This window comes from Mirounga leonina, unplaced genomic scaffold (assembly GCF_011800145.1).
Source record: "Mirounga leonina isolate KUSES-001 unplaced genomic scaffold, KU_Mleo_1.0 Mir_180, whole genome shotgun sequence".
NCBI lineage: Eukaryota > Metazoa > Chordata > Mammalia > Carnivora > Phocidae > Mirounga > Mirounga leonina.
Genome location: NW_023270469.1, coordinates 9,522,274 through 9,538,725, shown reverse-complemented (window position 1 = coordinate 9,538,725; position 16,452 = coordinate 9,522,274). Strand labels below are relative to the sequence as shown.

Sequence of the window (16,452 nt, the reverse complement as noted above, 5' to 3'; positions counted from 1 at the left end):
CTTGGGGACCCAGGCACTATAATCACCGAGTGTGTTATCAGAAACGTAAGTGTGAAACTAGGAAAGGTTCTTTGTGCAGCCTGGCTTGTGGAAGGAAGTGAGGAGCTTTGTGTACTTCCTCTTCTGAAGCCGGTGTCGCCCGTACCTTCCACATGGGACGCTGGGGACTGTTTGACGATTGCAAGAGGACTCACCTGAAGTAGCAACTTCCTTTACAAAAATAATTTCTTTTCCAAGTCGAAATGAGATAGTATCAGCATTTGTGTCTTCAAAAAGCAAAGAAACAAAACACACACACACACACACACATCCAAGCCCGTTATATTTTATAAAAAATAAAAAAAGCAATTATATTAAAGATTATAGGATGGTCTGGGTTACATAGATTACCTAGGGTGCTTTTTCCTTCATGACTACAAGGTAAGGATTATCCTTAGGTGTTTTTTTTAATTAGGTGTTTTTCATTAAATTCAGCCGGCTCGAAAGTACAGTACGCTTCATCTCCTTATCGTACATTTTGAGCAAATGTTTCTTTTTTTTTTATTCTTCTGTTAATGCCCATACATTACATCATTAGTTTTTGATGTAGTGTTCCATGATTCATTGTTTGTGCATGACACCCAGTGCTCCATGCAGAACGTGCCCTCTTTAATACCCATCACCAGGCTAACCCATCCCCCCACCCCCCTCCCCTCTAGAACCCTCAGTTTGTTTTTCAGAGTCCATCGTCTCTCATGGTTCGTCTACCCCTCCGATTTCCCCCCCTTCATTCTTCCCTTGAGCAAATGTTTCATTTAATAATTGCTCCCTAACCCATCGCAGTAGAGTCCAGTGACTGGTTTTGTCCCCGCGCGAGGAGGAGTTGGCAGCGTCTGACTTGAGCACAGGCCGTGGTGGACCCAGAGAGCAGAGCTAGCAGGCCCGTCTCCCGCCGCAGCTGGCTTCAACAATGGAACCTCAATCGTACTTCCCAGAAGTTGCATCTTAAAACGTTATAAGTGGTGGAGAATGAAAGTCAATTTGGACACTTCTTTTTTTTAATTTATTTTTATTTTTTTATTGTTATGTTAATCCCCATACATTACATCATTAGTTTTAGATGTAGTGTTCCATGATTCATTGTTTGTGCATAACACCCAGTGTTCCATGCAGAACGTGCCCTCTTTAATACCCATCACCAGGCTAACCCATCCTCCCACCCCCCTCCCCTCTAGAACCCTCAGTTTGTTTTTCAGAGTCAATTTGGACACTTCTAAAGTGAGCCTCAAAAAACTGCTGAATTTTCCCAGCGTGGTGTTTCTGAGCACCTCCACATGACCTTGGGAGCATAAAGAATTTAATCTTTTCAAAGAGGCCAAGTAATATGCTACTTTTTAGAAAGTGAGAGCCAAGGTCGATCTGGAAAAAAAAAAGTTTTGGGGGTTGGTGCTTGAATTAGAAGGCTCACACTGAAGATGCAGGCTGGAGCGGGCTTTCCATTTCTGGAAGCTCTCAATGGAATGGAGAAGGTTTTTTTTTTTTTTTTTTTTCTTTCCTTTTCTTTTTTTTTTTCCCTCTTCTTTCAGACAATCCCTTCCTAACCACTTCTTAATTGACAGGAGTGGAAAATGCCTTGGGAGATAGGCTGGTGCTGGCCCCATTGGTTGTTGAGAAAGTAAAAGAAAGGGGTCTTTTTCTGGACAAGTGCGTGTGGTTCCCTGGTGGCCTCCCTGTTTGCTCTGCATCATAAAGAAGCCTGTCTTGAGCAGACTGCAGAGTGACTGAGGCCTCGGTCTTGAAAGGAAATCCTGGCCCAGCTGCGAAAACAATGAACTGCTCGGTAACATAATCCGGCGTGCTTGCAGATTCAGGGTTAGGTTCTCTCCTCTTGAAGTGGCTATACATTAATCCATCAAAGTGAAAAAGGCCAAACTTCAGGGTAAACCTTTCCACTTGCAAACAGCAGAGACACTTTGGTTCTCTTAGTAATACTGCTGTGCGTGTGGCATTAAAGAGGTGACACCATGGGAGTGTGTGTGTGTGTGTGTGTGTGTGTGTGTGATTTGTTAGTTATAAAAGTTTTGCCCTCTGAAGAGCATAAACGTGGGCCAAATCCCATGTCCTGGGTTTGAGATTCTAGAGCTGTCGTGTTCTTCCCTGTATTAGTGCCAGTGAGCGAGAGAGGCTGTGTCGCCTCGAGAGCCTTAAAAAGAGATACAGGTTTCTACATCTAAGAAGCTGGATTTAAGAATTTTTTTTTTTTTTTTTTAACTGGGAAGCCTTTGTTTTTTTGTTTCTTCTGTTTCATGCTGTTTTATTTGTCTTCCTAAGGATCTGGCCTGCGTTTATAAAAGTACTATGTATGCTTTGTTAAAAAATCCGGTGTGGCATCACTTTCTTCTTGAATCGGCAGGGAGGTCTTTGTCTTTGGCCTTCATAAAGTCTCCTCTCTAAACTTCAGCACTGTAGCCTTTCAGAAATGAAAGTAGAAACTCGAGCATGACTTGTAATGGCTAGGGTGTTAAGACCATCCCTTGTAAAAGGACTTAACTGGTTGAAAGCGTAGAGGCAGGGTTCAATTAAGTCTGTACTTGTACGTTGTTGACCTTGGAGAATGTGGAGAGAGACGTTATTTCTGCGGATTAGTTATCCCATCTGGTAGGCCTTACGCGGAGAACTGTTTGTGAAAGCAAAGGATGGTGTTAATTCTGAGCCCTGTGATGAAATATTAAGTAAGAGAGAAGGTAATTTGATAATGCATCACAGTTTGGGGACAGATTCCATTAAGTAAGTATGTTTATATACTCAAGTAGCTGAAGAGGCCTAGGTCCTTTGCCTTGACAAGATGACACAGGAAAGAAATGGGCGTTGTTGGTAGGCTGTTGGCACTGAGGCCTGTGGCGTGGGGATCATTTCTGTCTTTCAGAAGGATGACAGCTTAGTAAGGTTTGGCTTAAATCCTACAAATGCCAAAAATGGAAACATACGTCGTAAGAGACACAAACAATAGGTTCTATCAGTCGGTGGAATAAGACACAGTACATTCAGCAGACAGTTGGGCAGGTGAGTGGTGTTCCCAGTTGGGTTTTTCCTGTCCTCCAGGGGCTCCTCTGCGTGTGTGTGGCTTTGAACTCACCTGCCGTGGACTCAGGCCTCCGCACCTCCTGTTTGCCTTTTGATCTTGTGAGCGCCAGAACCCGCTGGGCCTGTGGTTTTCTCAGCGATACGACAGTGACGGTGACTGTCCTGGCGTGGCTGTATTTCCTGCAGCCCCGGGCACGGGGTGTAGTGGTGCTCCCGTGTCCTCCTCGCTTTCTTCTTTGGTCCTTCTCTAAAAACCAGGATGCTAGAAAGTACCGTATTCTCTTCCCTTTCTCCCTTGCCTCGCTCTCTCTCTGTTAAAGCTTGTGAAGGCCTGTAAATGATCAGACGCATTCCGTCGTTCACTTGTAGTCTTACTCTTACACGTGTACACGTGTGTGCTAAAAACGGAAATAGCATCTGTGTGGGCAAATGCAAATGAGTCTTCCCAGCCCCTGGCCAATAGCTCATGTGCCCAGGGGGTCAGTGTTAGTGCAAATGTAGACACACACCACCCCTCCCTTCGTGTGTAGCCGGGGAGATCACCCATGCATGCTGTTCTGCACTTTGATTTCTTTTTTCCTTCATAACATGGCAGGAGATGTTTCCCTCTCTTGTGTCACCTGGTTCTGTTTGACTACAGCATGGCCCTTTGTTCTCGGCGCGCCACTGATTCACTTCACATAATTGTTGGGACATTTAGAGGGCCTCCCGTTTTTTGGCTGTCGCAAGCAGTGCTTGTTGAACATTCCTCTCGCGTGTTTGCTCCTGTGGGCAAGTGTATTTGTAGGACACGTTTCTGGATGGGGAACAACTGGGTGAAAGGGCGTGGCCATGTGCACTTTGATGGAGATAGCCCAGTTGCCCCCAAAGATGTTGGGTCACTTTGTATTCCCCTGCTTCCCCCCACCGTTAATATATGTGGTTGCCTGGTTCGCCCACACCCTGACCTGCATGGACCCTGCTCCATCGAGTTGCCCTTACAAAGCTGTCTTCACTGGGGCTGCCTCGGACCATGTTTAATCACAGTCTCTCTGGGCTCTTTTCTCTCTGCGATTCCTAACACGCGGGAGTTGGATGCACTGTCAGTGGCAGGTCGGGTGAGAACTTACCTAGCCAGCCCAGCGGAGGCACAGCAGGCAGCCTGGGGTCCGTCTTGTCTCTTGAGAGATCCCAGGTAGTCACTCGGGATTGATTCTGTAGTTACGGAAAAGTTCCGGCCTCAGCGTTATACTGCCCCAAGCACTGTAGTGCAGCCTGGCCGTATATCAAGAAGATATCCCACGTGAACGGGCCGTTTCCTGCCTCCGTATCCCCATCTCTCAAATTGGTGTCTGTCTTTGGTAAATATTTATATTTGAGGCCTGTTTATGTTGTGAGGGGTATTTAGGAACCTCTCTATAGGACTTGTTACCAGCTGTGTATACCACACATTTAAAAGCAGGGCAGGTTATGACTCACTTTCCCCTGGAGAGGCCTGGATAGTCTTGTAATTTATTAAGAGCTGGCAGTTGCAGTGAGGATGGAGTGGGTGTGATTTCTGACTCTTTGGAACTCAGGACTACGGGATTGGAATGGCGTGGAAGGTAAACGTGATCGGTCAGGCGATTCAGGCAGCCACAGAAACAGCGGTGTGGGTTATCTGGTCCCTGCACTTGTGGCGTTGACCTTGGCAGTGATGGCCAGTGCGTATCCTCGAACTTCCCCCGAGATATGCCCTCAGAGCGTTCGATTTCAGTGTTCCCGTAGCTTCATTTACGTGAATCAGATGGGTTTGGGAAGTATGGTCCTTGTACTTACAGGGAGGATGTGGGAGATGCTGAAAGCAGTGGTTTATTAACACGAAAATTGTCCCCAAATTTGAATTTCCCCCAAATCTAACTCAGGATGAAGGCTTCTCTTCTTGTTCTGTACCTGACGGTAGAGCTCCGGGTGGGGCGAGTTGGCTGGTGCTGGAATGTTCCGCAACTTGTTGATTGTTTCTCAAGATTGCTTTAGTGGTGCGTTGGGGGGTGGAGGATCACCATCTTCTTGGCCTTTTAATTGTGTGCAGTTACAAGTAACATTTGTCTCCAGTGTTTCTCAATTATAAATTAATAATAATAACCCATTAAAAATTACGGGTGTTGTAAGCCCCGACTCCTTTGGGCATCTTAATAAAAATGATAATTAAAACCATAATTTACAGTAAATGGGGACAATGCCCAAGTAAATCCACAATATGGCGAAAATTAAAAAACTCAAACCAGAAGGAGCCTTCCCAGTGTCAGGGAAAGAACCGGCCTCGTTCTTAGCTCCTACTTGATTGGGGACTTTGTGGGGACTGGGTTCCCACTCTGATGTCCTTTGTGCCTGAGGAATCTGTGACTCTGTCCACACCTATCCGTCCTGCCAGTGAGTCTCACCAGGTGAGGTCACCTGCTTCATCTGCCCCCTCCACCACCACACACAAACCCGGTCCTCCTTTGTAGTCACTGCCTGGATCAGTCAACCAGTGGCCAGCCTCTCATGTGGCCAGGCTGGCGTCTTTGGAGACTTGCTGTGCCCCCTCAGACGTAGACTCAGACTGTCATCAGGCTTTGGAGAGCTTTGCTTCCCGAATTATTTTCTCATTTTTCCCTTATCTGTTCAGCCTCAGAGGGTACCTCATCCCCTCCTGGCTGGTCACAAGGCTTCAGTGTCTTCAGCTCAGTCACTTTCTGCATGACCACCAGAAGTATCTTAAATGGATGGAATAATAATTATTATAACTATATAATATGTGTAACTGTATGATATGTAATTATGTAGTTATAATACTGATTGTAATTATTGTTATTCACAGTGCTGCTCCCTGTTGCCTGCCAGGGCCCCACAGTTTCTGCTTATTGGACAGGTGTTCATCTCCCATCCGGTTCCCTATTCTTCCTTCACATGGGGCCTCTCGCCAATCCATGATCTTGTCTTGCCATGTATCCAGCCTTTCTTTTTTATGTCCTCTGGTCACAGCATAGCTCTCGCTCACAGTTTCTGCTACCGCTCAGTGGCATTTGGGAAATGCCAAGAAGGTGGGTCACAAAACGTGCACCACATATATCCTAATTCCTGCGGGTCCCTGAGTTGTCGCCCTGTGTTTCTTTGTGTAGGGTTGAGTGCTGCTGCCAGGCCTTCCAGGGGGTAGCTGGCGTCCTGATCTTCTTATGCTTGACTGAGTGGGGCTTGACAGGGTTTCAGTCAAATCTTGAGCAGGTCAGTGTGACACATTCTTTGAGGTGCAACAATTCGGATGTGAAAATTCTGATTGTGGCAGTTTTGTGGCAAGGCTGGAGCATTGTCTCTAGCGTGAATCTTACCTGTGTAATGTGCGTCTGAGCATCAGATGCCCGCAGTGGTCTGGCAGGTGAAGTCAGCAGCATGGGTGGTGACCGGGGCCAACGGGAGGGCACAGACCCCATGTCTCTAGCCTGTGGCAACCGTGGGATGGGGGCCCAGTGTGGTCCACTTGTAAGCTTTTTCAGAGATGTTGGACATCCGCCCTTAGATATGTCATTTTCTGGGCTTTTAATGCTGGTAACTAATTCATATGAGGAAAGAAGGGAGGAAGAGAGGGTGGGAGGTGGAAGAGGGGAGGAAGGAAAGGAAGGGAGAGGAGGAGGGAGGGAAACAATGTTTGAGCTGAACAAAACAGGCCACGGGTTTGATTTATCCCGTGATCACCAGCCTGTAACCTCCATTCTTGAGAATGAAAACTTGTGTGAGACAAGCGGGTATTTAGTATTTTTTTGGGGGGGGATATGTTTTCCCTTTTATGGTACTTTAATGTTTGTATGCAAAGCTTAAAACTCGACAGCAAGATATTAAACCTTCGTGGCCACTTAATCTTCCTGATTGGATCAGATGTAACAAGTGCTGGAAAGCAGATGCTGCCCGTTGTTCTAAAATGTCTTCTTCTATTTTCTTTATATTATTAGCTTTAAGTATTCTTCTGAACGCACTCACCACCTCCATGCAGTTAAGCTGGTTCAATTTAAACATTGTCATAAAGTTAATTTTTTATAAGATGAATCAGGTTATTAAATTTAGTAAACCATTGCTTTCATTATTTTGCACAAACTTTGGCACTCTGCAGAATTGGATCAGCACTACTACATTTAGCTAATTAAGCTGGTCATCAGCCGTGGTATTAGGAGCATGAGGGACGCTATTCTCAGGTATTAAGAGCATGAGGGATGCTATTCTACCTACTTGAGCAGTAGGTAGCATTATTAAACTTTTTTTTTCTTTTCTTTTTCTTTCTTTCTTTTTTTTTTTTTCCTTCATAAAACTCCACACTCTAGAGATACGGTTTACTAGGAGAGTGTTACTGTCCTTCCTGTTAAACCTTCATCTTTTGAAATATCCATGCTTTGGTTTTGGCTCCAAAGGTACTTGTAAAGGATAAGAAAATGGAGCTATCTCTCACAGCTTTTAAAAGGAGACCCGCAACGTGTAACGTGTTGCTCAGATAAGGGAAGACGTAAGAGCCAGAGGGTCATTTTATGCGACGCAGGTAGATGGCTGAACTGTAACCACAGGCAGGGATTCTGTGAAACAGAGAGGGTGCAGACTTGTGGCTGCAGCCTAATGCTGTCATCACATCGGGCGCCTTCCTTTTTGTAATAAAAAGTCCTTTGCCGTAGGTCATTTTGTCAACTGAGATAGTGTGACTTAAACAGGTTTGTTTGGGAAGATAAATTTTTTTTTTTTTTAAGGATTTTATTTATTTGACAGAGAGGGACACAGTGAAAGAGGGAACACAAGCAGGGGGAGTGGGAGAGGGAGAAGCAGGCTTCCTGCCGAGCAGGGAGCCCGATGTGGGACTCGATCCCGGGACCCTGGGATCATGACCTGAGCCGAAGGCAGACGCTTAACGACTGAGCCACCCAGGCGCCCCTGGGAAAATAAATTTTGATAGGAAACGGACATGCTCTTCCCCACGGATTTCTAGCTGGTGTCATTCAAAACCGCTGTGAGCCCTGTCTTTGCAGGATCTTAATAATTATTCATTGTTAAAAAAGGAAGTCAGAGGGCCATCAGTGTTGTTTGAAACAACTTGGATTGTTTTGCAGTAGTCCCGAATTGTAGCCTATGAACAACCTATACGACCCTGGCAGGTATTTGTTGAATCCCACTGGGTGTTAGTCCCACGGGACACAGGAATCAAAAAGGCACAGATTCTAAGGAGTTTATATTTGAACTTCTAAATTCAATAGATGGAGCCTCGGGGTCAGCCTGGCCCTGCATTGTCTCCATGCCCTCTCGGCCCCTTAAAAAGATGGTTGCTAACGAATGACCAAGCATTGTGTCCGCCATCTTTCCCAACATCATTTTTTTTTTCTTTTTCTATCCTCTGATGAAAATGTGATGAAAAATATTATTGATAATTGCTCTGACCTGGACATTTCACAGGCACGCAGAGTCCACCATCTCAACAAGATCTTCTGGGAGTGCAGGTGAAGTCATTTTTGGCCACTTCACGTTCCCTCCATATGGCCGTCAGCATTTCATTAGTCTGATTGATGTAGCACATCAGTCAGCAAGATTTCGTCCTATGCCTGTCCCCATCCACCCCCTCTGGGCTACAAAACCTGGTGTTTTACTTCTTGCCTCAAGAAGATACAGCTTCAGCCTGCTTTCATTACATACACCAAGGAGGTTGCAAACTGATGTAGATGTTAAGTATTTCAGATTGGAATTCCTTTGGGCATCATGTTAGCATCAGATTCAAGTATAGGATGTTGTCCTTAGATAATGGTAAAGTGAATATCTCGGGATATAGAACTTGGCATTATCTGAAAAATAACTCAAGTTATCTCAACAGTGAAGTTCACGTGTGTTCCAGAGCCAATATTCACACAAATGGAATGGTGGGTCTTGTAGCTAATTTCTTCAAATTCTGGTTGATATTAAAGCCAGTCAGCTCTTGGGTTGCTGCTGGGAGCAGATCGAGGAGAGACTGTTAACTTTTCAGTTGTAATGACTGTGCTGTATTTGATAGATCATACAAATCACAGAGGAGACACAGGAACTTTACACCAAAGATATTGGAAAGAATGGGAATTAACACTTGTTTTCCACCTACTTTTGTTATATTAGGCTCTTAGTGTAAGTTAACTACTTACTCCTCATTTTAAGAAAAGATCTCTGAGTTTCTGATGGGGTTAAAGGCATAGTCCACAGCTTATAAATAGCTAGAGCTGGGGTCAACATTGGTATGTCAAACTCCTGAGTTTGAGTTTCCCACTGTTGTGATCTGTGCTGACTTCCCCCGAGAGCTAGTTTATATAAATAGACTGGCCTCCATGAAGATTAGATATATGGAAGATATGAATGAGTGAACTTTGCTAGACTCTTTCACATGGCAATCTCCATAAGATAATGGTACTCTGATTTTGCGTACATGTAAACAGTATCTTGGAAACAGTCATCTGCGGTCATTTGACATGGCTTTGGCTGAATCACATTGCTGCTCCCTCTAGTAGGACTGATTGGTTTGTTGTTTGGTGCAGTCGTGTGGTCTTCCATGCAGCTTACAAGAGGTGCCTGAGAGCAGTGGTGTAGGCTTTAGGCTCTGGAATTAGACTTTATAAGAGTTCTAGTTGTTCCACATTCTTGCCAATGTTTGGTCTGGTCATTTTAATGTTTAGCCATTGTAGTAATGGGAATGTAGTAGTATCTAATTGAATCTTTTTAATTTTATTATTATTTTTTTAATCTCATTGTCTCTTTACACTTCCCTAATGACTAAAGAGTTTGAGGCTTATAAAACAGTTGAGTTTTTTTTGCTTTTTCTATTATGTGGAAGAATTTTTGGAAGATAGGTGTTTTTATTTTCTTAAATGTTTGGTAGCCTTTCTGTTCAAAACATGGATCCAGAGTTTTCATTTTGAGGCTTTTCTTTAAATATATAGAATTTTTCCTAGATTATGCATTGTTATTATCAACAGAGTAATTCTATGTATTCCAAAATTTGCAAGCTATTATTGTTATCATTTCGATTTTTCCATAAACTTACCTTTGTGTTACTCTTTGTTACTTTCTGCACCTCCAGATTTCGAGGGTCGTTTTCCTCCTGCTTGAATGTCTCCTCTCGGCCAGATCTGGCCATAGATGGTGACATAGCCTCTCAGCTTTTCCTTTGTCTTGTTTGGTTTGTTTAAAAATTTGTTCACCTTTACTTTTGAAGAATACCTTCACTGGGCACGGCAGCACCAAAGCTGGCTCATCTCTCTTGGCTTTCCGCTTTTCCAGGTCCCCAAATCCTCAGTCATAGTGTCCCTCTGATGCCTTCAAGGATGTGTGCATGTGTGTGCATGTGTGTTGTTTGGTCTAGCTCTTCTAATTGTTCTCAGTGGGAGGGTGGGTGTAAGAACCCCAGGCTGCCATTTTTGGATGCGTGTAGCACAGCGCAGAGTGCATTGTCCAGAATATAATAAAAGTGTTGTATGTTTGTTTTCCTTTGCAGGTCTCTTTTTTCTTATTATAATGAGTGTGAACTCTTCAAGGGCAGTGGCCATGTCTGAGTCTTTATACTTCCTTATTCTTTATATTTAACACAGGATCTTCTCATTAGGCGGTTGTTATATATGGTGGACTGTGCTGTGAGCTCTCCTATGGTTTGTCCTACGCCTTGGGGATGGTGTGTTCCTGGGCTAGGTTTTCTCAACCTCAACAGTGTTGACACTTCAGGCCAGATGATTCTTTGTTGTGGGCACTGTCCTGTGCTTTGTAGGGTATTTTGTAGCACCCCTGACCTTTACACACTAGAGGCCAGTAGCACCCTGTCCCCAGTCATGACCACTGAAAATGTCTCTAGACATTTGCAGCTGTCTACCAGGGGACAGATTGCCTCTGGCTGAGAGCCGCTGGGGCAATGTGCGCGGTGCTCAACAAAGGCCCTTCAGGTGAATCAGTGTTTTGCATTGTGTCTTCTAATGTTGACTTTCCTTTAAACCATAGGGTTTGAAACTGCCAAGTCTTTTGCCCTCCATGGTGCACACGTGATCCTTGCCTGTAGGAATGTGACAAAGGCCAGTGAAGCTGTGTCACAGATTTTAGGAGAATGGGTAAGTAAGCCCTTGACCATTTTTTTTTTTTAATTGTCAAATACACATGCTGGGATAAACACATGGAGGTTTTAGTGCAGTGCATAAAGTTTATTGCTCTTCAAATAACGTTTTCTTTATTTTTAAAGTCATATTAGCTGTGTTTATTTTATGAATGAAAGGACAGGCAAGCCTGTATCCATACATTGTTTATGGTTCATTGTCAATGTCATCTGCTTTATTAGTCAGAGGTTTGAGAATGTTCACTCATTCCTCTCATTTATTAAGAAAATAAAATGTGGTTAACGCCCATGCATACACCTAAGAGTTTGTTATGCTAATGGTTTTTAAGATTGGAAGGGGGTGGGCTTTAACCCTCTGTTTTTTACTTTTCACTTTTCTCTCTCTGCGTGGATGTTGGTGCTGATACGTCTGTGCACAAACATTTATCGAAGGCCTGCAGTACTCTTGAGGCTGAGGATGTAGCATATCAAACAGAACAAAATCCCTGCCCTCCCTTGGGCTTACTGTCTAGGTACAGAGAAATGGACCATAAGGGATAATTAGATTTAATATTTAACACCCTGCCGGATTGTTATAAATGGCAATGAAGCACAGTGAAGCAGAGAGATGGATGAACAGTTACAGTGTGGGCTATTTTAGTTTGACATAGGGCAGAATCTTAGCAGTGGACCCGTTGATTCAAAGGGTCTTTGTATTTAAAATCTTGGAAGCAGCTTCCCAGTAGTCATCTGGTGGGATCGGAGTGGTTTCCATCCCCACTGTCAACGAGGAAGACGACCGTTATCTAGCAACAGATAGGGTCAAACCTGTACCATTTTGCCCATCTAGTGTTAGACTTAGACTGGACAAAATGGAATTCAGTGGCCCTAGTGATAATGTAAGAGCCATGTTGTACGATGATAGGAATATTTAAACCAGTCTTGGAAGGTAATACTAAAACATAAATGTTTATGCATTTTAGAAATGATCTTCTTCCTTCCTTAGGTACGAGCACACGTACATCTCCATTTAACCCATTATCACCATTGTTTGATGCAGAGAGGCAGCAAGTCTTGGGTGTTCCCTATTGACCTGTGGGGCCTCAGCGAGCCTTTCAGTCTGTTTTGTGTCTCCCATTTCCTCACCTCTGACGAAGAAGGTCGAATGGCCTGAGCATGAAGACCCACCATGTAGTTTCTCTTTCTTGCATTTGAAGGCATACTCTGGTGTCTGGGAGTCAGTCCCAGGTGACACGTGCATCCTTGCCTGCGTTCAGTCTACAGTATCCGTTACTTGACGTCGCCTGGCCAGCCGTGCTCCCAGAGAAAGAGTTACCCCAAAACACTCGCTGTCAGACACATGAGTGAAGGAAATGGGAACTAATACTCGCATGGCATTTCAAACATTTAAATCAAATTTTGTAGGTTGAGACTAATCTCTTTATCATGTCTCATGTCTTTGCTTCTTCCCTGTGAGCACCGTTCTACCATTTCCTCAGCCCCCTTGACTATGATTGTGGAAGCTCAAGTCTGGTGCCCAAAGCCGGTTCGTGTTGTTGCACTGTCTGCAGAGTGTGAGGTGTCTGCAAACCTGCCTTCGTGATCTGCGTGAGCCCCCTCACTACCCCACCGTCAGGGAGTGCTGGGCTGGCTTCCTGCAGGCCCTTCCCTACCTCATCTCTGTGCAGGCACTTAATCTGGCACATCATTGAATACCCCCTTCTTGTGTTTCTCAAGGTCAATTCGATTGACCCCAGTTTTTCCAGCTGCTAGCCAGCTTGAGCATGTTCATACTCTATCTGGGATGAATCCTTTCAGTAGCAGAGCCAGGAAGGTACTGCAGCATATTGGCGCCTCATGGGAGACTTGAAATGATCCAGAGTTTTTTGTTGCAGCAAAAGCGCTCTCCGAAGTCTGTGGGCTGTTTGGCTCAGTGTTGGCTTGCATGTGCCAGGGCTCGGTGGGCATTCTCAGCTTGGCTCTGGAGATGGAGTTCATGCCTCCTTCCCCAACTTGTTCTTTCCTGCCTGGTCTTTGCTTCCCTGCCTTCACGGCTCTTTCTAGAATTGCCGTGTTCCAGAACCTTCGTGTCTGCCTCCAAGCCGGTGGGACATTATTCTCACGGTCACCATGGGGCATCTCACAACCACCCTTTAGTGAGTCCCTGTCATGTGCTGTGTCCCAGGTGAGGCACTTTATATCCCTGTTCAGGAGATGCAAAAGCCTGGTTTCCTCCTTTTTACAGAAGAGCCAAGGGAGGGCCCAGAAGGGTGAAAGGACGTCCCAGAGTCCCACATCTGATAAGCCCGGAGGCAGGTTTCTGGCACAGTTTGTCCATCTGGCCTCCAAACCCAAAGTCTGTCTACTTCATGGCCGGCTTGTCTACCACATTCGGCATCACGCATGTTTGTGACCTTTCAGGCTTTGCTTTCAGAATTGCTAGATGCTATCTGAGAGATTAATTTCAGGATTAACCCTAATTTCTCACAGGGAGCAACACTGATGTACCTTATTGTTCTAAGCAATCCCTTTTCATTCAAGACATCCTTTAGAGTTCTCAAACCAGTTTTGGGGGGATCTAGCTATTTAGTAAAATACAACTTAAATGAAAATACATTCCATATGGAATTATATTAAAAGCCTATATGTAATTATGACTACTAATAATTATTTCATGGGAAAATGCCCTCCTGCTGAGATGTTTTGGTTGCTTCAAAGTTAGTAATAAGAATTGAAAACAATTAAAATTGGATAACATGGACAATATAGAAGTAAACTACCCTCTTAAAAGGCCAATCGATTTAGCATAGTTTAAAAAGGAGGGACAGGAGGGAGGCCCATCATTCCCCATTTGTATTTAAATGAAGTATCTCTGGAACTGGGGTTCAGTACCTGTGTTGTTAAGCAGTCCTCAGGAGGATGTGATCTACCTCATTCGTGTCCTTAAGTGGATTACGGACTAGTGTCCCCTCCCTCTAAGACAGGAACCTGATTTTTCCCTAGGTATGCCAAGGAGCCCATATGGCTGGCTGAGTAGGAAGTTTACTTTCCTCTTTTCAGGATCAGGTTGATTCTCTTTCATTTAGCAGCACTGTCTGGCTGTTAAGATTCCATGTAAGTTCTCTACGTTTGGGACACTGGTAGATTTGTCTGAGTCCCTGCTGTGCTGTGTGGTTGATATTTTCCTTTCCAGTAAGTATTTATCCAAGGCAAGTTTTGTTGCTGTGTTTATGGAGGTATGGCCCGTCCCACTCTCCATCCTGAAATCTGAGGACTCCAGGGGGATCTTATGCAAAGGACAATAGTTGATCAGGTATCAAAATGCACTTTATAAACAGCTACAACAAGACTCCAGCAACTCAATGTTGAGCTCTTAGAAGGCCTAAGGGGGGCTCCTGCTTCCTCTCTGTTCTCTCACCTTGTGACCGTTCCTGATTTTTAGATTCTTAAAACTTGGGAACTAAAGCTTCTGGTCCTGGGGAGCAAGGAGGTTGAATAGAACTAAAGCAGCTGGGCCTGAGGTCACCTGCTTACCTACCAGTTGTGTACAGGATAAAAAGGGGTGGGGCCATGGCTGGGGTTGCTGGGGGGGTCAAAAGAGTGGGGGACTCCAGCCTGCCTCCCATGTGCCAGGCCCTTACTCAATCTGCTTATCATGTAAGAGACTCCACATATAGGGGCTGCCCGTTAGTGAAACATGGGGCCCAATGAATGTTCAGAAGTTCTAGCATCTACTAGAGATGGAGATAACCAACCAGGTGGGCAAAAATGGCCTGGCCTGAGAAGAGGGGCTGATGGCCCTCCCTTGGAGTTATTATATGACCCACTCCTCATTCCTCAGAATGTGGCTTGGAGCTGTTCCCCTGTCATAAGGGAGGAGTGACTCAACTATGTTTAGTTTGGTGAGAAGCTTTGGTCCCCAAGGAAGACTTCAAGCCCATGCTTTTCTAACTTATGTTTTTAACTGGCCTAGACTTCAGGTCTTCCTAGAGACTGCTTGACATGCTCTTGGCCAGGAGAATGCAGCAGGGATCCAGCTCAGCAGCTCTCGTTTTCTCATGGGTATTTTAGCCAAGATTCCCAAGAGGTCTAGAGAAGGCAGGCTGGGTGGTCTTCACGATGCCTCCTGGGCATAGATGTCCCTTGATGGGGCAGATCATGTCCAGCTGATGACCACTGCTATAAAATATGCTTTGTTATAATGGCGAAGCTTAGAAGCAAATACATCCTATGACCTTGGGTGAGTTTCTTCTCCAACCATGGTGTCTTCATCTGTAAAATCCAAATAATAATATCTATGCCAGGAGACCTAAGTAGCTGTGAGTATTAAATGCATTGACCGTATGTATGTGTAGTATTTAACATGTTGCTGGGGGTAGATTGAGTATTCAATTTTGTCTGCTGCTATTAATAAGAATAATAATAATAATTTATTTGTACACGAAGGTACAAGGAATGCTTACTCTTCTTAACCTGCCCAAGTGGCTGCAAGAGGAGCTGTAGGGAGGATGTTTATCAGCATGATTCAGATGGGGTTGCAATGAATTCTTTCTCTGTCTTCCTGTGTCTGGACTCTTACGTTTTATTAGATGTGTATTTAGTTTGTTGATTAGTATTTTCCAGTGTAGCTCATATTAGCACTCAACTGTCATTTGAAAAGCCATCTTAATTATTTATGAGATTGCTTTTTTTTTGTATTTACAAAGAAATACACTTTGCATATATTTAGGAAAGATGATTAAGGGATCAGTCATCAGGAACAGCTAGCGATGGCTTATACCAGAATGGTTATTGAGAAAGCAGGGAGATGAGGGGTAAAAAGAAAAGATTTATTAGTCAGAGGTAATGGGATATGCATGTGTTAGGGAGAGCGCATGCCCGGTTGATTGTAACCACGCAATTTGATGTTGGCGGGACTGAAGTGTCATAATTATTCCCGTCTTCGATAGAGTTGATACCGGGGCTGTTTATCTCGTTGGAGGGAAGGCATGTGGAAAGCTAATGGTATCACATCATATTGCAGCCTCGCTGATAAGCTTTGGAAATAGTGGTTTTAGTAGCATTTGCACATACAGAGGACTTGGTACCAACCAATGTATTAGGCACATGGGTTTGACACTTTGCTGTGCTTTGAATAGACACCAGCACCCTGTGTTTTCGTGACATGATATTAAGAGTGTTGGGGTGGGATGCCGAGCAATAAATGGCTTGCACTTTTAAGGACCACTGGAGAAATCCAGCTACTGTTCAGCACCCTCAAATGTACTCAGTGGCTTTATGATCTGGTGTAGCTTTGGCGTTTGTGGGAATTTCCCCTTTGAGAATAG

General features: G+C 44.4%; 1 protein-coding gene across 2 annotated transcripts in view; it reads left to right on the top strand.

Moving 5' to 3' along the window:
• Positions 1-16,452, top strand: part of WWOX (WW domain containing oxidoreductase) — a 980,179-nt gene that overhangs the window by 39,229 nt on the left and 924,498 nt on the right. For both annotated transcript variants that reach the window (XM_035025300.1, XM_035025299.1), the window contains exon 5: positions 11,038-11,144. In XM_035025300.1, the coding sequence (XP_034881191.1) occupies positions 11,038-11,144 (107 nt within the window). The remainder of the gene's footprint in view (positions 1-11,037; positions 11,145-16,452) is intronic.